The 24,214-nt window shown below is 39.1% G+C and overlaps 1 protein-coding gene across 2 annotated transcripts in view; it reads left to right on the top strand.

The window, feature by feature from the left end:
• The window catches only part of LOC125228895 (proclotting enzyme-like), a 37,725-nt gene that overhangs the window by 8,738 nt on the left and 4,773 nt on the right, over positions 1–24,214 (top strand). The window contains exons 2-4 of one of the 2 annotated variants that reach the window (XM_048133602.1): positions 21,197–21,250; positions 22,313–23,272; positions 23,766–23,958. In XM_048133602.1, coding sequence (XP_047989559.1) covers positions 21,197–21,250; positions 22,313–23,272; positions 23,766–23,958 — 1,207 coding nt within the window. Of the gene's footprint in view, positions 1–21,196; positions 21,255–22,312; positions 23,273–23,765; positions 23,959–24,214 lie in introns of those variants that run through there. The other variant, XM_048133611.1, reaches the window with a different exon arrangement.

Below are 24,214 nucleotides of genomic sequence, written 5' to 3'. Positions count from 1 at the left end.
GGGGTGCTGACGACGGGAGGACTTACGGAACTAATTTGTTCCGTCTATTGTCCTTTGAGTCGTCGGCAACCCAAACCCTCCTTTAAACTTGTACACTCCTTTTTGCTGTGCACACGCAGCAAAGGGGAGTGTAAGTTTCTAATGGGGCGGCAACGCGCATGCGACACTCTTTGAGTTGCAGGCGTCCATAGGTTACGGTGACCGCTTTCCATCAGGCGGACCGTATGCTTGTTTGCCACCGACGTAGTATTAAAAAAAAAGAGAAAAAGTCCTGGATTCGAACCCAGTACTTCCATGCAAATCATGCGATGGCACGTATTTACCGCAAGGCTATTTAAACAAGCTGTCGCCGCGTGAAATTATCGACTAGAAGGAATACAAAAACACTGTTTGTATGTGTGAGTGGTACTTAAAAATAGTGTAAAATAGTAAATTTATCTACATTAAGGGGATTAACGTTACAATGAGAAGTTGAATGTTTGTTGTAATACGTCAATTTTAATATTAAATGTTCGCGAAGCATAATTGAAAGTATATAAATGCCTGTACGACTCCACAAAAAAAATAAGACTGGTAATTTGCAGATTAACGCCATCTAACGCAGCCTGAGCTTCGGGTAAAGGCCGGCAACGCACTTCCATCTCCTTCCATGTCGCGCTTATCTTCAAGCAATCCATCAGCTCATATGCCTGCTTTCTCTTAGAAAAATATCTTGTTGTGTTGTGTTTTTATTCCAATTTTTAGACACATTTATATATATAGCGCTGTTGGTTTCCCATGTATCAAAATAAAATAAAATAAATAAAATGGACATGAATGGCAGATTGAAAAGTAAGTAAAATGGGGATGACGGAAACAGCACAAAAACAAATAAAACTAATATGGTACTAACAGATAAGCCAGATAAGGTTACATAGCGAAACTTGGTACACACTACTTTCCATTGACAAACCTCGAGAGAAACTGGAGAACAAGGTTAGGACAACAAACTGACACAAACGCACGTAACTCACTTAATTGTGGATTAGCTTTCGCGGGGCTCGCGGTGGTAGAACAGCTTAAGAAACGTTTAGCTAATTTACATAAGGTGCAGCTAATTTCAACTAATCCAAAAATTTCCCATGTTTTAAACTATTTACTAGTACAATATGTATCCACTGGTCAATATGGCACTCGTACACATAAACCACTAGACTTGATAATGTAACCTAAAACATTGAAGTTTTTTCGATCAAGTAGTTAAAAATTGTCCCTCAGTCGAAATAGGCCCGGTGCACCTTATATGTATCGTATCTGTTCTGTAGTTCTTTATTTTCTAAAGATGTTTTTAGATATCACGATTTTCTACTTCAAAACCAATGAATAGAAAAAGGCCATGTGCGTAGAACGTAGAACATAATAGGTACCTACTTATCTGAAAGTCTCATGTCATATTCTAAAAAAATCTTAACCAGATTTTTTGAGACATTTTTTAATTTAAGTGGTGTGGTAGTGGTACTTTACTTTTTAATGACAAACTCTGCCAATGAACCTATATCTAGAAAAAAATATATATTGACCATAAAATATAAAACAGAGGAAACAAAGTTTCGTCTGCCTCTCTTTTGTTATAATGCAAGATACGAGTAACTTAATTGACAAGTCACAATAAGATAATTCATTGAAGAGGGATCTTGACTGTTGTTAAAATAAAATATTTTATACCATGCACGAAATAAAGCATCAGATAGTTATAAGAAAAGCATGGACAGAAGTTATTTTTAAATCCAATTTCTATTTAATAAGTCAGGTAGAAATTAGGCATGTACCGACTATTGATTTGGCCGACTAGGCCGACTACCGACTAGTCGGCGCTGAGGTAGCCGATTAGTCGGCCGACTAGTCGGCTAGTCGGCCAAAACAGTTTTTTCATCTAAATTCACATTTTGAATGTCGTTTTTGGTCCTTTGTACGCGCTTTTCGTGATTTTTTTACAGGTTCAAATGTCTATGAGAATATTTAGATAGATTTTCCATTTTTAACAACCGGTTTGGCATAGTAGGTAGTGAATTAGTAATCCTGCCTCTGAAGTTGATAGTCCCAAGTAGGACATTTACTTCTGTGATATCTGATATTTGTTGCTTTGAATAAGAAAGGCATAACAAATAGGTACATAATACAACCACATCAGCTGTTGATTTATTTTTGTTTTATCACTTATAAAGTGCCGACTAATCGGCCTTTTTTGCCGACTAGTCGCCGACTAATCGCCGACTACAAAAGTGGCCGGATAGTCGGCTTTCCCGACTAGTCGGTACATCCCTAGTAGAAATATATAAAGTTTCATAATTTTCATAATTTCTTTATTGCATCCATGGTTACATCTAGGTGTTACATATTTATATTGGTTTCACATGGACCCTGACAGGGTACAGCAAGTCTTAAATCTAAATTATGCTAGGTATTGAATCGATTATAATATTACAATATTGAATTTTAACAAGGTAATTATGTAAAAGTATATAATAGGAAATAATGAAATAGGACATAAAGGTAGGTATGTCAAAAAATAATTAAAATTATGAATGTCACTTGAAATTGCTACGTATACCAAAATAGATAATATGTCACAGAATATTCAATTAAGAGGGTAAGAAAATAAAATAAGATTAAAATTATATTAATTAAATTGGCGTGTGTAAATTTGAACTAAAACTAATAGCATTCATAATCATCATTCTTTTCATCCAAAAATTCATTAAGTTTATAGTAGCACTTACTTATTAATAAATTCTTCAATTCGTTATTAAATTGTTTGTGTGATGTCTGAGTTTTAATATCGTCACTAAGTTTATTATATATTTTGATAGCCATCATTTTTGGGCTTGTTTTGTGTATGTGTAGTTCTGAACGTTCCGGTGGCGCCAGGTTATGTTTGTGCCTACTCTCATACCGTCGAGGACGGTCGGCTATTTTTGGAAAAAGACTTGGATATTTTCTAACGAACTTACAAATTTCGAAAATGTACATTGAAGTTACTGTCATAATTTTATACTTGATAAAATAGGGTCTGCAACTGTCCGGTACCGTAATATTTGCCAGTATTCGTATGCAAGTTTTTTGTAATATAAATATTTCTTCAATATCAGTACTGTTTCCCCAAAGTATTATCCCAAGAAAAGGCGTATGCGTAGTAGGCCTTAAGGGCGCATTCGAAGTTTGTCGATCTTTTTAATTCTCTTAGCGGTTACTGAGTTGACCGTGACGTCACTCAATTCGCAATTCTATTTCATTTAAATTACATATTAACAAGTCGTTAAAATTCGTTTTGACAGTTCTTAAAAAGAAGCTGATTTGACTAGGAGGCAAGCAGCCTATTAGGTGATAACATTGCTGTCGCTTATACCATTCCTCCTCCAAGCAGCTATTACGCTTTCGAGGCACGTGCTTGGCAGAAATGGCAGTCTAATGTTCACCACTTAAGAGATTTCGCATTACTCGCCCATATTACATTGTTTACAACCTTTTGACGACTATTGTTATGATAGGGATTGCGACTGTTAACGATGTCTAGTTTATGACGGCGATAATCTTAGCCTACGCATGATTATCTAATGAACTAACTTTCTGCAAGTTTATGGCAAATAAAAACCTTACAAAACACAACGGTAAAGCAAATTATAATCCTAGGTTTGATAGTTCAATAGTTCACTATTGAACTATCCCATAACATATATGCCATAAACTTGCAGAAAGTTACTTCATTTGGTATTGAGCTTAAGTTATAATAGAAGCAATGGGCGTCAAGGGTGTACTGAAGACAGCAGAACTTGCTAGAGAAAAATATTATAGAGTCGACTACTCCGTAGCAATAATCAAAGTAATTATTTTTCAATAAAAGGATAAAAACCTCTGATATATCTTAGTGACTTGTAAAAATTAGTTGTATCTCGATATTTATTTATGTAATATTAAATGTACTATTAGTTTGTGATATGTATTGACGCTGTATCTGCATGCTTCAGTAATAAACCAGTCATCGGTCCGAACGGTTGTTTTACTAGATACCTCACTGGCGACGACGCGAGAATACCTACTTACCCACGCGATTTAAAATAAAAACGAAAAATGGCGAATTCTTATCTCGGTTCTTTGCCTAATTTCGACTATAAATCCGGAGAGTGGTCTATTTTTAAAGGGAAATTAACACAGTTTTTTAAAGTAAACGCTAATAGCATTTCGTCGGATAACAAATGTGCAGTGTTAATAACACATCTTTCGGACGATTCGTATCGCTTGGCACGTAATCTCGTGTACCCTCGTGATTTAGAAGTGCATACGTATGACGAACTTATTACGATTTTAGACAAACATTTTAAAATTAAAAAGTGTTCATTCGCTAATAAAGCGAAGTTATACAGTGCGACGAAGATGCCAGACGAGTCTCTGGGAGAATGGGCGGCGCGACTGCGCGGGTTGGCAAGTCATTGTGACCCAGGCGACGCTCTGGAGACGGTCCTCACCGACCGTTTCGTCCTCGGTCTGGGCTCTGGGCCCGAGCGCGACAAGCTGTTTGAGCAAGATGCGGCGACACTTACGTTCGCCAAGGCGTTGGAGGTCGCAGAGCAAGCAGCCAGTGCTAGGCAAGCCCAGGCGATGGTAGGCGAGACTGGCAATATTGGCAACGTGCCAATAAAGGAGGAGCCGGTTTTCCGTGCGGCGAGCGCGGCGAGCCAAGGGCGCGGCGGCGCCCGTGGCCGTGCCAGCCGCGGTGGCGGAGCTGGCGCCGGTCGTGCTGCGGGTCCCGCTTCGGGTTCCAGTTGGCATGAACGTGATGACGTCCATAGGTGTAGCATTTGCGGTATGAAAAACCACAGTGCGGAAACGTGTCGTTATAAAGGTTATAAGTGCGCGAAGTGTGGTGTGAAGGGACACTTAAAGAAAGTATGTAAACTAAGGTTCCACAATATCCAAGCACGGGAAGGGGAACCCGAATCTTCCTGCGAGGACTGTGAGGAGTGCGCGCTATACAATTTAAGGTATGAACATTACGATCCGATTATTTTAACTGTATTGATCAATGGTGACAAATTTTATATGGAATTGGACTCGGGTTCCGGAATAAGCGTGATTTCTGATAAATGTTATAAAGAATATTTTTCTCATATTAAGTTACACGAATGCAACATTAAATTATGTGTTTATAACGGGCATAAAATGACGCCAATGGGTGTAATGTTAGTAAACGCTGAGTACAATTCAATTAAAAATATTCTTAAAATATATGTGATACCTAAGGGAGGTCCCCCCTTAATTGGGCGTGATTTTATGGCTAAGTTCGGCATTAAATTTACTACTGAGGAAAATTATAATAGTAATAGTATAGCCATTGACCATTACGCTGGGGAGGTTACTCAATTATTACGTTTTTATTCCGATTTGTTCAGCGAAGGGTTGGGAAAATTTAATAAATTTAAAGTCTCACTACGCCTTAAGGAAAATGTTGTACCGGTTTTTTTTAAACCACGACCAGTGCCTTTTGCCCTTAAACACAAAGTTGACGAGGAACTCGAGCGTCTTGTCGGTTTAGGTATACTTGTACCAGTGAACTTCTCGAAGTACGCGACTCCTATTGTTCCGGTTTTAAAGGAAAACGGGAAAATTAAAATCGCAGGCGATTATTCGGTAACCCTGAATAAGGACTTGGTTATTGATAAATATCCTATGCCACGTATAGAAGAAGTGTTCGCGAAGTTGGGGGGTGGTGAACGTTTTACAAAGTTGGATTTGAGTAACGCGTATAACCAATTTGAGTTAAGTGATGAGTCCCGCGAGCTCACTACCATCAGCACCACGCGCGGGTTATTCCAGTACACCAGGCTCGTGTATGGTCTGGCCAATGCGCCGGCCATATTTCAGAGGACAATGGAGACCCTGCTGGTGGGGATAGACGGGGTGAGCATATGGCTGGACGACGTGTGTGTCACAGGGCCCGATAAGGCGACTCACTTGGAAAGGTTGCGTGAAGTTTTGTCTCGAATTAAGGACGCCGGTCTTAAATTACAAAAAGATAAGTGCGAGTTTTTTAAATCTAGCGTCACTTATTTAGGTTATGTCATTGATAAAAATGGCCTCCGGACATGCCCAAAAAAATTGAGGCAATAGTTAAAGCACCTCGCCCTAGTAATGTCTTGGATGTTAAGCGGTTCTTAGGGTTTATTAACTATTATCGGAAGTTCATACCGCGCGCCTCGAGTGTACTTAATCCTTTGCACGAACTACTTAAGGTCGATGCTGTGTGGAAATGGGGCCCCGAGCAGGAGAATGCATTCATCGAAATTAAACGTGAGTTGGCTTCAGGCCGGGTCCTCACCCATTTTGACCCGGAAGCGCGACTTGTGTTAAGTGTTGACGCTGGACCCGCCGGTCTGGGTGCTGTGATATCGCTTGGGCCGGAAGGCCACGAGCGACCGCTGGCTTTCGCCTCTCGGGCACTTACGCCCAGCGAGAAAAACTACAGCCAGGTGCACAAGGAAGCCGCAGCCATAGTGTACGGGGTAAAACATTTCCACCAGTACCTTTACGGCCGTAGTGAACCATTTGTTCTCAAAACTGACCATCGACCCCTGCTTGCCATATTTGGCAAGAAAAATGGCATATCGGTTATGGCTGCCTCGCGTTTGCAACGGTACGCTATTTACTTATCAGCCTATAACTACGTCATTAGTTACATTACTAGTGAAAAAAATGTTGTGGCTGATTATTTCTCTAGGGCACCGCCGAAAGTAGTAAATCCGTCTGAGTTAAATATTGACGAAGGAACTTCATACCTAAATTTTTTAGACGAGCAAACCTTGCCAGTTTCGTTTGAAAATATTAGGGTGGCGACGTCCATGGACGAAACAATGAAACTTGTTATGAAATATATAAAAAACGGGTGGCCGCGTAAAATAAAATGTAAAAATATTCAACCGTATTTTAAATGTAAAACTGATTTGGAAGTCGAAAAGGGTTGTATTTTACGGGGCCATCGAATAGTTGTTCCTCCCGTGTATAGGGCACGCCTGTTAGAGGAATTGCATAGGGGACACCTGGGAATCGTAAAAACTAAAAGTATTGCGCGCGGTAAGCTTTGGTGGCCAGGTTTGGACTCCGATATAGAACGCGTTGTGCAGAACTGCACCGTATGCAGTAAACTGCGCGCGGCCCCGCCCCGCGCGCCCCTGCCGTGGCCGCGCGCGCGCGTGCTGGGAGCGTCTGCACATTGACTATGTGCAGGTGGGGCAAAGGATGTACTTGGTCGTGGTAGATGCGTTCAGCAAATGGTTGGAGTGTTTACACATGAATAAGGATGTCTCCTCAAGATCCCTAATTATAAGATTAAAATATCTATTTTCTACATTCGGTTTACCTAAAACTATAGTCTCAGATAATGACCCCAAAATAAATAGTGATTTATTTAGACACTTTTGTGCGGTTAACGGCATTAAATATTTAAACTCGCCCATTTATCACCCCTGCAGTAATGGTCAGGCTGAGATATGTTGTAAAATTTCGAAAAGAATGATAAAATGTATTCAAGACTGTGATAATAAAATGTCAACAGAGGCTATTAATGAGCGGTTGTTAAGTTTTCTATTTGAATATCGCAACAGCGTCCATTGTAGCACTAACGAAACACCTGCAAAACTCATGTTTGGTAGGGATTTGCGTAGTAAACTGGATTTAATTCTGCCTAGCAAAGATGTCGATCATGACGAGTCTAATAGTTTGGCAGGTGCTCGTAACTTTGCCGTAGGTCAAGTTGTTTTAGTTCGATGTTTTGTTGCTCAAAAGCCTGTATGGCGAGTGGGTAAAATAATAAATAAAGTTGGAAATAGAATGTTTACTGTAGACGTGAGAGGTATAGGTGAATGTATACGTCACGTCGATCAGCTGTTGCGATATTCAGGTGAGTCGCTTGTTGATGACGCTGCGCGAGCGAACCAGTCGCCGCCGCCGCCGCCGCCCGCGCCGCTGCCCGCGCCGCCGCCGCGCACTTTGACCTCGTCCGCCCCGACCCCGGCGCCGACGGCACAAGGGTCGCAATCGCAACTTTCATCCCCGCGCTCACCTGTGTCATTGTCGAGGCCGGATGCACTTGAAAATATTGATCAAGGTGATATTTACGAACCATTAGGTAACGCATCCGACAACGATTTTTATGAGTGCGATGATAATGTGGCAGGAGAGGAAACAGATCGACCGGTGATAGAACCAGAAGCGCTAAGCCCTGGCCCCTCTGGCCCCGCGCCCGTACTGGCCCCCGCGTCCCCCGCGAGCCCAGCCGCGCCCGCGCCCCCCGCGGATTCGCGCGCACAACAGCTGGACCAAAATGAGCTAACTGATAACCAGTTGGATCTAGTTCCTCGCCGATGTATTTTAAGGCCTCGTACTAAAAAGGTTAATTATAAATAATGTATAATAATAAGTAATTAGTATAAATAGTACCTATCTAAAATATTGTCTGTTTGTTGTCAGGTTCCCAGAATAATGTGGGAGGAGTGATATGTATTGACGCTGTATCTGCATGCTTCAGTAATAAACCAGTCATCGGTCCGAACGGTTGTTTTACTAGATACCTCAGTTTGGCAACAAAATCAAATCGACGTCATCAAAGAGTAAAAGGTCATCTAAATTCTTAAACACAAGGCACAACAAATGCACTATTTAGTTCTCCGTCTCAAGACAATTTGGTCTTATTCGAATTTAAATAAACTCAAGTATTAGATCTAGATCCGATATGGATAGGATAAGTTAATGTCAAAAGTTTCTCTGCCAAAATGACTAGCACCATATCGTATCTAGATAAAATTTTTGACGACTATTTAATAAATCTGTATCGGTCAATTTTCAACCACATCTGTACCGAACCTCACGCCTCTTGCATGAGTTGCGCATGCGCACGCAACGCCCAAAATGCATAGCCGGTTCATCGGTCAACAAACTTTAGCGGCTATTCTCAAAACTTACTCGACAACATGCTGCACGTTGTTCATTATAACTTTAGCCTTTTTGGATTCAAAATTTATGTTTTGTGAGTTAAAAAGTAAAAAAATCGCCTGATGGTTAGCGATTACCTAAAATTACCCACCGCACCAGAAAGGGTTTGTAATTGTATAGTATTTAAAGTAGCTGCCAAAAGTTTTTGTGAAGGGAATATCAATGCGTAGATATTCTCGAATAATGTATTCAAGTGGTATCGAGATTTCAGGACATTTTTTCGAATGACTGTTACTTTTTTGGCAAATGACCTGTAATTTTCTCGGCTGACACTCTTCATAAAAGTTCAAAGTTTAGTCAATGCTTGTTTCTTTACAAATATGTAACTACAGATGCGCACAAACCATTAGGTATTAAAAGGCTTGTAAAATTGTCCACGTATTTAATCTTCAAGCAAATTACTATTCAAATTATAGCACCCTTATAGACAGTACCCTTTAGTGGGTTAACGAGCCCTAGTTAAAGTAGTTAAACATCACATTTTACGTTACTTAGTAAGTTTAGGGCGCATAATTAGGCTAGCAACATATCGCGCCATAAAACATGTGCACACTGCCTAAGTGGCCAGTACATTGTAATCCATACTAATAATAAATGGGAAAGTGTGTGTGTCTGCAGTGTCTGTTTGTTTGTCCGTCTTTCACGGCAGAACGGAGCAACGAAATGACGTGATTTTATAAGTGTAGAGGTAGTTGAAGGGATGGAGAGTGACGCAAGCTACTTTTTGTCTCTTTCTAACCCCCCACTTCCCTACAATGGGGGGTGGAAATTTGTATGGATCATTCCGCAATTTTCGAATTTAATGCGCGCGTAGCCGCGGGCAAATACTAGTTTATCCATGAGATCAAGAAAGTATAATACAAAAGAGTAATATACTTGGTTGCGTTCTCCGTTGCATCCAGCGTTTTCTGATATTCAGTGATCTGATTGATCTATGAATAAAGAGTTATTAAATAACTTTGTATCTGGTACAGATAAAGTTAGAATCAGAGTATAAACCTATTTTGGTACATATATGTAGAAAAGCCTACTAAATGAGGGCAGCACCAGTTGTGTATCTACTAACCAAAATATCAACAATGTTGATTCAACATGTTAAATCGTATTGAGTCAAATTAGTTCAAACGTCGCCGCTAGCATTAGTGTTGGGCAGGCAGGCTCAGAAGATTACATGTTTTTGTGACAAGAAGCGCCACTTCTTCACGCACATTGCCAATACTAGTAGGTACCTATGCGTACATACCTACATTCACAGTAACAATTAGTAACAAATGCTTACTCAATTCTAGAATTTCATTGACGTATATTCTTGAGCTTTCCTCTCGGTAAGCGCTCAGAATAACACCCCAGATATAATCGCAAATAAAACAAGAAGCGACATGAGCGCGTATTATGTTTTAAAGGCCGTATTTTGTGCCGAAACACAAGCGTAATTGGAGCCGGTGAACTTTTACGAAAAATCGAAATAAAAAATACGACGGCGAATAAAAAAGTGATCTCGAATACCTATTTGGGTTTCGTATGTATAGGTAAATTATAAAGAGTTGTTATGATTAATGCTATTGAGAGTCTTAGCGTTCATCGACTTTGATAAGAAGGCATGGCTTCAATTTTCTCTCTGGCGACATAGACGTAGCTTGAAAAGTTTAAAATTAAAACCTTTTAAGAAAACTGGACTAAACTAAAAAATATTATAAATGGGAAAGTGTATTGGGTTGGTTTGTCCGTCTTTCACGGCAAAACGGAGCGATGAATTGACGTGATATTTTAAGAGGAGATAGTTGAAGGGATGGAGAGTGAAATAGGCTACTTTTTGTCTCTTTTAACGCGAGCGAAGCCGCGAGCAAAAGCTAGTACAAAATAATTTACATTATTACGAAACTCAAGAAGAATATATACAACACACAACACCATAAACAAACCTACATACTCAAAGCCGAGTTATAGCATAACTGTTCAGTGTTCCGGCTTTGTAATAACCGAGTAAAAGACTTAACAGTTAACTTGAAACCGCATCTAATCGAAGAAAACCCCAACTTACATAACATAACTTACCTACTAGTAACAATAACATAAGTTACCTCATATGGGTTAATGTGATTCAGCGGCTGTCACAGCAAGTGTGCCACACTCTCAAAACTCTAACTGTGCCACAGTTGTGACACATCCTTCGGTGCATCCTTCATTGAGTAATGTTTACAAACATCCTACATATCCTGGCTCATACGGTTTACGGATATTTTAAGCTCCAGACTAAAAGATAATGCTCATGAGCTTACGCAAAAAAAAGATATGGGAATTTTCACAGCTACTACCAATATCGTTTGACAACCGAGCAGACAAACACTATGACAAAATCATAAGACATTCATTAATAGCTGGCCATATGTTACTCGTATATGTCAAAATAAGCCACAAAATAATTGAAAACTCATTTTGGCGAAAATGAAGTGCACATGTAGTTATTCATCGTTCGTTGATGTCTTTTATTCTATAGAATACATTTGGTTAAAACCTTATGCCCACCATTACGCGTTGTTAGTCAAATTCGCAGTAGTCTTAAGTACTTAGTTAAAAACATGTTAATATTATTATGTATCGCTTTAATCACATCTCTACAAAAAAATATGTGAGTGTTGTAAAATAACCATACATTACAGTGTATAAAGCACTTTAAGCGCATCGGCTGGTAACTGCACTGCGTTAAGTAATAAATATGAATTACCAGAATGCGCATTATCAATTGTTAAGAAATGGAGTTGCATCTGAAAATGTTGCAATGTTCGCAGTCATATGGGATTATTCGCTTACACAATGTAGAGGTAACAAGACAATGTTTATGCCCTGCAAGGAGACAATAACAGCTTGTCTTGTCATAAATAGTGGGATTGTTGTGTCAGAGAACTTTTTAACAACATAATTATGTGTTGCACGACATGGCGTTCTATCTCTTTGGATTTTATGGCGCGAACATAAAGCTTTTTCTATAGGCTTTTGACGATTACGCACTGAGTGTAAGGATACCTTATTGGTTATGGTCTTAGACTCATACCACGTTAAGTTGGCAGCATGTTGGCAGCAATTATGGCAGTCTTCGATTACAATTATGACGTTTAAAGAACCCTTTCAGAGACGGGGCTATCAAAATATCTTGCTCTGAATCTATGACTAGACTACCTGACTAACTATATGAATAATGAAACCACTGCAGAGTTTGCTGTGACAAGACCACTCAGTGGTTTAGGAAGCAAGCTTATTTTTTTTTAAATTATTCACAATAAGTTCACTTCACAAGTACATGTTTTTGATTTACTGAATCGATATACCAGGTAAATGTGAACAAACTTTGAACGCAAGAGTTACACTGATTTAAACTTTCACGATTTTTACACATATTTAATAGTTATTTGTTATACAAGGGGGCAAAGTTGTATTTTAACGCCAAGTGTGGAATTGAAAAACGAGCAAGTGAAAGGATTCTATAATTGAACTACGAGCGACGCGAGTGGTTCGAGAATAGAATCCTGAACTTGCGAGTTTTTTAACACACGAGAAGTAAAATACATTTGCACCCGAGTGTAACACAAAACTTTTCCCCTCGCTATAGCGAGGAAACTACAACGCAAAAAAATGCATTTTTATCACTGCTTCCAGGTGGTAAATCATCTTAATTACTAGATTCACCTACTTTTATCAATTTTAAACCAGTTAATTTGACTTTATTCAAGGTCAAATTACTTTACCCACTAGTGGATAAAATAAGTTTTTACCCGCTGGTATTAAAGGACAAAACACGTGTTTCCGAGCTAGTGAGGGGAAAAATGTTTAAAACATAGTAATACGCGATTAAGTCCCGTTTGCAATTTTAAATATGTACTAGAGTTAGTACTAGTTAGATAAAGAGATGAATTGCATTTTATGAATTCTACGCAATCAAAATCGCAGGTAAAGGTGAATTTTATACACACTTCTCCACCACGCGATAAACCAGGTCATGACGTGCAAAAAACGTGATGTCACAGTCAAACTCGAACCATGACACCTAAATGGATCTGACCGCGATCGGCTGACTCATTGACCGGCAAACGTCGAGTGAAAGCGATGTGATGTCACTCTTATGCAACGGTGAATGTCAGCTGTTCGCGTTGTTCCTGGCTCTTATGTTCGTTTGGTTGTTCTTTGTAATGGACGTTTAAAGGTCAGGACGGGTCAGATTTTTATGATATATGCGAACGAGCAGACACATCGTTTGATGGTAACCGATTATCCATGGACACTAGAGAAGTTGGAAGGTCTTTGCAGGCCTTTGAGATGGGAGCACGCTTTTTCCTAATTTTTGTTATACATGGCATAAGCACCCTTGCATGGCTTGCATGGCTGGATTGCACCCTTAGCTATTTCGGTCACGTTACACGTAGGGAAGACTGCGCCATAGAGAGACTTGTTGTTCAGGGCATGAACCTACAATTCTATGGACGGATAACTCCGGATGTTCCGCCACCAAGCCATAAAAAAAGTAAAAAAAAATATATCCGCCATTGTTGGGTCACAGCCGGTCTTCAGTGAGGCTCTCTCTGTTTCTATTACTCTATGGTTCAGGGAAGAGTGGGCGGTACAAGACCTAGACTGCGCCCCTCAATGCGATGGACAGACCAGTGAGGGCTCTCACCGGATCACCTTTAAATCTGTGCGCGCTGAACGCTGCAAATAGAGGAATATGGCGGGAAATCATTAAAAAGGGCAGCACAACGACCCCAACGAACACGACTACTCTGACAAGAGCGGACTAAGAAGAAGAAGCATAAAAAATATTGGAGATTTATTTTAGACCCTATTTTGTATCGTGTCCTCCATAATAATCCATCTCAGTCGTCCTATGTTCATTTTGTCAAGCCTTCTGGTTAATAAACTAGTTGTTCTCTCCAAGAGACAACTCCTAGGTTGCCTCTACTAATATTAAATTTAAAACCAGACCTACCATATATTAAATTTAAAAAAGTGTTATTCAAATGGCTGATGGCAAAAATGTACTACTCGGTAAAGGAATTTGTTGACAGTAATATAGAGAACCTTACGCTGTAAATATTGTACATATGTATTATAATAGAATAGTTTAATATGTAAGTAATTAAGGGAATTTAATGTAATTTTAGTTAGTAGGTAGTATATTTTGCATGCTGTCAAAACCGGCTAAAAAGTTGGGACACAAAAATTATGTAACACCTATTATGTTAACACTTTTTAAAAAGCAAATAAAGATTATGAATTATGAATTAATTTTTCTATGAAGACAGTGACCTTGAATATTATGCACAAAATACTACGTGTAGACGAAGATGCTAAGCAAATAATCTTACTGGCTGTACGGTATATCTATCGTGAGCCCTTCCTAATATGGCTGGACAAACTGAAAAACCTTCAGAGTAGGTAAACCTTATTTTCAGAATTTGGGACCCAAAATTAGCTTAAGTCGTTAACAAAATTTAACTCGCTGTCAGTTTTGTGACGACAATAAAGCATGAAATATCATTAGAATTATTATTATTTTTATAGAATAGAATAGAATAGAATAGAAGAAATTTATTCAGAAAACGCTTAAATTTAGGAATTACATAGACAGTACTAATTTATTGTTAAGCGTCACTGAAAGGGTCTCCACTCAGCTTAATGTCAAGATACCACTTAAAGATCTCGACGCTGGTCTTCTGGTTTATGTTAATTACATAAACTTTAAGCGATAATCTTCGTGAAAAAAGTTAATTCTTATACAGATTTTATGCTTAATTGTCGTCATAAAACTGACAGCAAGTTAACTTTTGTTAACAGCTTACGCTAATTTTTGGTCTCAAATTCTGAAAATACCCATTAGTATAGAGGTCAACTATTATAGAGGTTGTAAGTACTATACTCTTTGCCCGTATCAAAGATCAATAACTAAGTATGTATGATAGTAGAGAATATATTTTACGCGTGTTACACATAAGTTAGTTACTGCATTGGCAAACTGCATCTAGTTCAAATATGTAGGCTTGCCGTGCTAATTATTATTGATTCTGTTGAAACTGCGTTCCTTTTAGGTTTGAATGTAAGGTCAGTGTGGAGAAGACCGTCTACCCAGAAATACCGTCTACTGAATATAACTTTTGTATTTATATATCTATCACTTCTTACACCTCCGAAGGTATACCAGTTTTTGAACCTTAATCCATGGGTCTTCAATAGATATCCCTAGGACGAATACTAGTTAACAAAAAACTTGATTCTTGTTTCGAACTCGACCATCGAGCTCAACATGGTTACGCAAAAAATTTAAATAAAATAGAAGCAGTTGGAATATTTGTGCATTATGTATGCAACGTGTTAATTTAATAATCGGTCTTCCTGTCTAGTACAATTAATGCTCTTAAAACGTGTTCAATTTATTGGTTTATTTCCTGAAATATAAAACTACGAAATTGTGCCTAGTCGGAAAGACCGGCATATAAGAGTAAGGCACCTTTTTTAGGTTTTATGGGAAATAAGTCGAGTTTAAACGGGTGTTGTAGGTTAATTTTAATTATAAGTTTCGGCTTTGCTTTTGTCTGCACCTGAAAGAAGCAGGTTATCAACCTCATTTATAGAAGAATGCTGATATGTTGAAAATATCAACGTTTTTTGTTTTAATATCTATCACATTACTCCCTGTTATTACAGAATATAACAATGAACATGATTTTGATACTTATTTCCATATGAAATTACGCGACAACGAGCACTAGACGGTCTTTCTGTACTCAGCGTGTGGGGACGGCCAACCCGCCGAGCCTCAACAAAAGTGAATTTTATCACATAAGTTTACTTTAATTCACCAAAGTATTATAAAAGCTGTGTAGAATATAAAAATTGCTAGCCCATAGGACCATGCAGATCACTCCACACTACTTTAATAGTCATGTTTTATCCACTCAAACTTTATTTAAAATAAAGTATGCCGGTCTTGCCCGCACTTGTTTTTATCAGTAGGTACCTACCTAATATAGGCTAGTTTCCTATACTATATGTCTAGATATCTTGATTTTTTCGGTTTGTCCAGGCTCAAATCTTAACCGCATATTTACCTATATATGATGTGACAGTGGGATTAGAAACAGAAACTGAAAAGGCAAAAATGCAAGTTACAAAAAAATACGACGTAAACTCCTTAATTTGTTAAAAACTGCTGCTGAAGCGACCAACGAAGAAGAAATTAACAGTAAATTGTCGCACTTATAATAAACTAATAATTACACATAAACAAATGACTTCATCATCCTCCTTGCGTTATCCCGGCATTTGCCACGGCTCATGGGAGCCTGGGGTCCGCTTTGACAACTAATCCCAAGATTAGTAAGTTCGTCATATTCTAATGAACACAAGTTAAATCATAATCTATTGAAAATATTTCAACTTGTGCTGTCTTAAAGTAGTCACACTACTATATATTTAAATTAAAACCGAAATAAATTACACATATGAAAGAAAAAGTGACCAAGTCCTCTGGTGCCTGAGGCTGGAATCGAACCAGCGTACTTTCCAATCGCGGGAAATGCCTCTATCCGCTCGGCCACCCAGGTCACAGCTGTCGAGGTCGAAATTATCTCTCATATGAGTAATCTATACAAGGACTCGTAGCGCCCTCTGTCCACCCCTAGGGCAGAACAGCTGTGACCTGGGTGGCCGAGCGGATAGAGGCATTTCCCGCGATTGGAAAGTACGCTGGTTCGATTCCAGCCTCAGGCACCAGAGGACTTGGTCACTTTTTCTTTCATATGTGTAATTTATTTCGGTTTTAATTTAAATATATAGTAGTGTGACTACTTTAAGACAGCACAAGTTGAAATATTTTCAATAGATTATGATTTAACTTGTGTTCATTAGAATTGATTTAGCAGCGCCATCTCTCGAGCTGTGTCGAAACCAACCTGAGTTTGGTTTACACGGGGGGCAAGAACCATACCGTTCTGCCCTAGGGGTGGACAGAGGGCGCTACGAGTCCTTGTATAGATTACTCATATGAGAGATAATTTCGACCTCGACAGCTGTGACCTGGGTGGCCGAGCGGATAGAGGCATTTCCCGCGATTGGAAAGTACGCTGGTTCGATTCCAGCCTCAGGCACCAGAGGACTTGGTCACTTTTTCTTTCATATGTGTAATTTATTTCGGTTTTAAGTTCGTCATAAGTTCAGAAAAACTCATTGGTATGAGCCGGGTTCGAACCCGCGACCTCCGGATCTAAAGGCGCACGCTCTTACCGCTAGGCCACCAGCGCTTCCAAACACATACACACACATAAACAAATGACTTGTGATGTAATAATAAAGCAAATAAAGGAAAACGTGTGCGTGTGGATTGAGTGAGCACCTTCCGAAAATTAATTATCTTTAAAACCAGACAACGAATATAAAATATTAGATGGTGGATATTTAGTAAAAATTTTTACTAAATGTTGAAGTACTTTCGAGTGTCTGTGGTGCTACAAATCTTAAGATATTTACATTTTTAACTTTCTCAAAACGTGTGGACTGAGTGAGCACTTACAAAATTTTATTATAAAAAAACCTGACACGTTAGTGGTTCGTTTTGTATTTTACAAATTCCCATTTCACTTTTACTAAACTATACACATATAATAGCGGTCTAAATCTTATGTTTTTCATCAAAATTCGGCTTTTCAAAAGTGTGAGGATTGAGTGAGCATAAGAAACTATTTGTAAAAAATTAAATACGTCACTAGGTGATCTAAAATTTATAGAGGTAAGTTGGCATATTTTTTACTAAATGTTAGTATATAAATATTATATGTTAAATGAATACATTCACTGTTTTCGTTGGTAGTTTGTGAGAACTGAGTGAGCACATGTTAATGACTGTATCTTTTGATCTATCTTTTTACAAATTCAGAGATTCGTTTTACAATTGTTTTAGAACTTTTACTAAATGATCAGCATATTTTTTTTTATTTTCAGAAGGTGCTCACTCAATCCACACGCACACAAGGAAAACTCATCTACAAAGTATTACGAAAATATACCGGAAGGAAAAGTATCTATTTCAGATCCGACACGCAGGCTTAGTCCTGGGGTAATCCCATCTTCACATCACCTAAAAGAGTTCATTGCCGTCCTCACCAATCAAAACAATAATGAACACCAACTCTGAATCGGTAATGAGCCATTTCCAATGCTCACTGACACTGAAGTGTATGATAATGGCGTATTTTCCGGCCCGAACTGGGTCGCTTGGCATTATGCAACGCCTTGGGCGAGGCGGGAAAGAATTAGAACTTTAATCATTATTTACAAGAATATAGACAGACGAATATGAGGCTGGCAACCTGTCACTGCAATGTCACAGTTTCGTTTTCTTTCAACCCCTTATTTGCCAAGAGTGGCACTGAAACTTGAGTAGTTTCATGTGCTCTGCCTACCCCTTCATGGGATACAGGCGTGATTGTATGTATGTATGTGAATATGAAGCGCTGGTGGCCTAGCGGTAAGTACGTGCGACTTTCGGTTTCGTTCCGGAGGTCGCGGGTTCGAAGCCCGGCTCGCACCAATGAGTTTTTCGGAATTTATGTGCGAAATGTCTTTTGATATTTGCCAGTCGCTTTTCGGTGAAGGAAAACATCGTGAGGAAACCTGACTAATTCCAATAAGGCCTAGTTTACCCTACGGGTTGGAAGGTCAGATGGCAGTCGCTTTCGTAAAAACTAGTGCCTACGCCAAATCTTGGAATTCGTTGTCAAAGCGGACCCCAGGCTCCCATGAGCCGTGGCAAATGCCGGGATAACGCAAGGAGGATGTAACATGAACAAAGATACAAATAAAGAGCTTCATTACTCAAAAACAATCAAAATAAATAAAAAAACAATTGACACACAACTCCAAATCCGATACCACAACTACTAAAAGTAGTAAATAAGTGGAAAGCACGTAATAATTGTAAGTGAGCCAACAGTGAGAGCGATGCGCGCGTTACACAACACCGGACCTTGCTATTACTTCACTCGGGAATGTTGTTGTTTTGCTCTTTTTGTCTCATTTCAGCCTCTCAATTTGATAAGTTTTAGTTAATGCTTGATTGATAAACGAGAAAATTCATGGAATTCTTCGGCGTTAAAGATTATAGCTATGCATGGCACCATTGTGACTGTGCAAGTGTATTAATTTAATTAGGTATATAATACTTATTCATAACATAAACCACACAAATGTTTCGTGTACGTACTTGTAAAAGTGCCCGTGAGACCTACTTACACAAGAAACATTGACAGCATGTTGATTTCTTCGGGCAATTTGTGCTATATATCTACTGAGTAATTAGACTAATTAGTTTACTTTGAGCTTTGGTTTACTGCATTTATAAACCGCTTGATTAATTTCATGTACTCCAAATAAGCATAGTAAATTTCAACAAAAAAAATCTATTGTCCGATCGAGACCGATCTTTTGTGCGTACATTTTTCGAATTCACCTTTTGTTTTATGCACAAAATTAGTTGATCCGCCAGGACATAGCATATTAACAAAAAAAACGAACTGCTTATATAATGGACAAACCGACTTCGTTCCGTCTTGCGGAAAAATATAATTTTACTTTCTTTTGCTGTTTATAATCCAGTATATAAAAACGCTTTAGGTATCATATATTTATATTAGATGTGTGTGGGACGCAACGTGACTTGGGGTTTCTAATTTCGGCAAACGATCACCCGATAAGGAGTGATTTCTCTCCGAGGATCCTTTACGGGACTGATGTCGAAAAATATATGGCCTGTTGCGAAACTTGCGAAAGATGGGATGAGTCAATGGGAAAAAAGTAAGAGTCATTGACTATGTACATCTTATGAAATTTATGGTTATTACATGGACATTGCATTTACATATAAGCTCGTTAAGATTTTATACAGCATTATTATTACTATTATTAGTAGGTATTAGAACGATTTTATATTATAAAGTGATTCACAGATAGTGTTGTGAATTTAAGCTTTGAGGCGTAAACTACAAAACTCGAGTCGCGACTTCTGAGTCTTAAAGACTCGAACCTTAAAGCCTCGACCATATAAGCCTCAACCTTATAAGTTTGCGTTGCTGCTTTTACGAGCACAGAATCCTCGAGTCTTTAGTCCTCAAGCTTTAAAGACTCCTAAGCTTTGAAGGTTTAAGTTTATAAGGTTTGTAGCATTTAAGTCTTAAGAGCTTTTAATAAACTAGATCCTAAGGTCAATAGAAGTAAAAAAACAGGCCAAGTGCGAGTCGGACTCGCCCACTGAGAGTTCCATACTTTTTAGTATCCTGAGATACATGAGATAAAGCGTGGTGACGTGACCGGGCGGACGGATATCTGAGTCTTAGTAATAGTTGGTAATAGACTTACGTTTTTACCCATTGTGTACGGAACCCTAAAATCTACCAAACCGACACGTCAAATTAAGGGTTAAAAATAAATACTATCTGCCTATAAAGCTCGTTGTTTGAGCTCTTAAAGCTTGACACAGGCCTTCGAGGTTTAGGGGGCTTGAGCTCTCTATAAAGCCCGTCTTAAAGACTCACTCTTAAGAGCTCATAAAAAGCTTGAGTCGTTAAGGTTCTGAACCATTTCTGAGCTAAAACCTTTAACGCTTGAGTCTTTAAAGCGTGAACCTTTAGGGTTTGCAAGTCTTTAAGGTTTAAAAGTCTTCAAGACTAGTCTTATAACAACACTATTCACAGACTGTTGTCCCTCATCAGGGGTACAGGGTTCTTAGAAAGGATTTCCACTGTTCCCGGTCCGGCCCGCTTACTTTAAAATGGAATACATTTTTTGACCTTAATTTTTTTAAGTCCCCGTGTACCCGTGGTACCCGTATGGTGACGGGTGACGAATTTCACCATTCCCTTTCTTTCCGTAGGTATCGTAGAAGTCCACTGTGGGATACGGGTTAAATAGTGGCGTAGGGAAGAGGCTGGCAGCCTGTCACTGCAATGTCACAATTTCATTTTCTTTTAACTTGAGTAGTTTCATGTGCTCTATCTACCTACCCCTTTAAAATGGGATACAGGCGTGATTGTAAGTACCTATGTCATTACATTATGTGTACTTTTTTCTAGGTCCTAGATTGTAAAAAAACCCTTGTCTTGTCAATGTGACTAAAGAGCTTTTTTTATTGTTTCAGGTTTCCTAAATGTCATAACGCAAATAAGATGCCAGTATCCAGCTCTTCACCCGGGTAGGTATGCATCAATGCTTCAAATTTACATAATAATCCGGCATATAGGCGATTGATAATTATTTACTGTATCTAGTACCTGTAGGTAACATTTCCAGGACAGACATTGGGTCAACAAGTTACTAAAATGAGCACAGCTATGCGATAGAGAATATCTATCCAGATAATGACATTGCTTTATTCTTTTTAACTTGAGTATTACTCCTACCATTAGAAATTATTCTGTAAAAGGTTATCCTCATCTTATTATATAAACAAACTAGCTTTTGCCCGCGGCTTCGCTCGCGTTAAATTCGAAAATTGCGGAATGCTCCATACAAACTTCCACCCCCCATTTTAGGGAAGTGGTGAATTAGAAAGAGACAAAAAGTAGCCTATGTCACTCTCCATCCCTTCAACTATCTCCACTTAAAATATCACGTCAATTCGTCGCTCCGTTTTGCCGTGGAAGACGGACAAACAAACAGACACACACACTTTCCCATTTATAATATTAAGTATGGATACCGTCCGTCTAAATATTACCGTTCGGTACTTTGACCCAATATGTTTACCAATTTAGTTAGACAGGATCCAAAACTATACGTTTTAGCTATGGTGTACAAAACTGAAGCTATTAAATTGTAACTACCCTGGAACTTTTGGCGCCCCCCGCCAACCCCTTGCTTATCGGAAACTATTGATGGGAAAATTATGCTCCCTACAGGCTGGTTTCGCGTTAACGTGCTAACTAATGTAAAGTAACGAACACTTCATCTTAATGTCAAAACGAGATAAGATCTTTGGGAGATGATATACATACTATAACTACTTAATATGATTTATATGATCATATCAAACATGTGTTTATGCGTGGTTTATGCTATATGTACGAGTATATTATGCCCTTGTTCCAATATTTATCTTTCTTAATGAAGGAATCAAAAGATATATTGCAGTCCATGTATAAATTATTTGACTAAAAATAGGTCACTATTATTTTCATTCGGCGTTCTTTGAGAATATGTAATTGTAAACCTACGAAATCCTTATCTACGGTTCCATAAACATTTTTGTTTCCAGTGTCGTTTGCGCAGACCCCGGCTGAATGGCACAACCCGCAACAACCCAGGAACCCGCCCTGGCAGTTCTCCGCGCCGAGGAAAAGGTCCCCCGACTCCATGCAGATATACTACAACACACACACCACACAAAACCATGGCCCGTTTGGTAACGCACCACATTTTCAACCAAACTACCAAAGTTACCACAACCAAGGCCCTCAGAATTACCAAAGCAGAAGTTCAATCGACCTCATTCATTCAGAAACCAGAGATAACCCAAGCGATCCACGATTGCTCTCCGATTCTGCTTTCACCAGGATATCAGAAACTTTAGGTGCCATAAACACAGTAGGCCATTATCTTGTTGATATGGTCAATGAGGAGGAGAAAGACGAGTCCGATCCAAATCTTAAACAACTTCCACAAGCCTTGTACACCATAAGCAAAAATGTCTTAGGGAGAAACGTTACAGACAAAATAGCTCCTATAGTTAAAAAGGCGCTACCAAGAGTCTTACCTGATGCCCCAATCACAAAAATTGCTACAGGAGATACGCAAGACTCAAAATCATGTACAACGCCCGATGGAGAAGCAGGAATATGCGAGGACCTGAGCAACTGTCCTCAACTTCTTCTGAACTTAATAAGTCTCCGAGAATCTCTCTGCTTCAAAGACCTATTTGTCCCTGGAGTATGTTGTCCTAAAAACGCTATAGTGACCACAACGCCAGCAATCGAAACACCGGTAGTAGCGACAACTACCAAGCCGACTTACCTGGTCCCAGTGACTACTCCTCGGCCTTCCAAAGCTACGACGACTAAGAGGCCATCGGCGGTGCTCGTGTTGACGACGAAACGGCCGCGGCCCGCGACGACGCAAAGGCCTTCAAGCGTGACGACTGCTAGACCGCCTTCTACTACGTTCGCAACAGTACCGCCTCCTGTTATCGCTAACTTCTCAAACATTGTCGATATAAGCGGTAAGTTACAATTCAATTAATTAATATTTAAAAAATAGTTTAAAATGTTGAAATTTTCACCTGTCACTTCAACTCATATTTTCGCAAAGATTTTAAAAGCAACAACTTTATCTTCCCAAGACAAAGTGTTGTTTTCGTAATCTTAAGTAATTAACCACTTAAATGATAAAGTAGCCTCAAATAGCAAATTAGTCACTTAAGTGCCATTGTGCCATGACCTGCCATTATTTTACTAACGTTGTTGAGCTTTAACGTAATTAAGAACATAGTAGGTACAAATATAATATATATTTCTTGGTATTCTAATCTCTGTACAAAACAGGAAAACTTTGTGTAGGTACAAGTAGGTAGTAGACGGACACTACGGACGAATGTCAAACCATATTATATTATCTCTACATATTTTTACATAATCAATCTACAATTACTTGCAATCCTACGGGTTTACATTAAAATATAAACCATCCTAACCCCAAGACAATGCCCATTCCAGAGTGCGGGCAGCGCGAAGACGAAGGCGGCCGCATAGTAGGCGGCACAGAATCGGCCCCCGGCGCATGGCCTTGGATGGTCGCCATATACCTTCACGGGAATAAGAGAAGAGAATTCTGGTGCGGTGGCACTCTAGTGGGGACAAGACATGTGCTTACAGCTGCGCATTGCACCAGGGACTCTAAGCAAAGACCGTAAGTGTTACCGTCCTGTTAACCTTAGTTTTATCAGACAACCACCGTCGGTGTCATTGTACTTTAGGGGAAACGCGTGACGCGTGGCCGATTGTCGCAAACTACTGTCAAAAGAATAAGAGAAGGCAGTTTGGGACCTAGACAGACAATAATTTAAAACTTAAGTCCAGTTGTAGATAAAATATTAACCAAAGTATTCAATTCAATTCAAAATATCTTTATTCATGTAGGCCTAGTTACAAGCTCTTATGAATAG

The sequence above is a fragment of the Leguminivora glycinivorella genome, chromosome 1, assembly GCF_023078275.1.
Source record: "Leguminivora glycinivorella isolate SPB_JAAS2020 chromosome 1, LegGlyc_1.1, whole genome shotgun sequence".
Taxonomy (NCBI): domain Eukaryota; kingdom Metazoa; phylum Arthropoda; class Insecta; order Lepidoptera; family Tortricidae; genus Leguminivora; species Leguminivora glycinivorella.
This window is presented reverse-complemented; position numbering and strand designations above follow the sequence as displayed.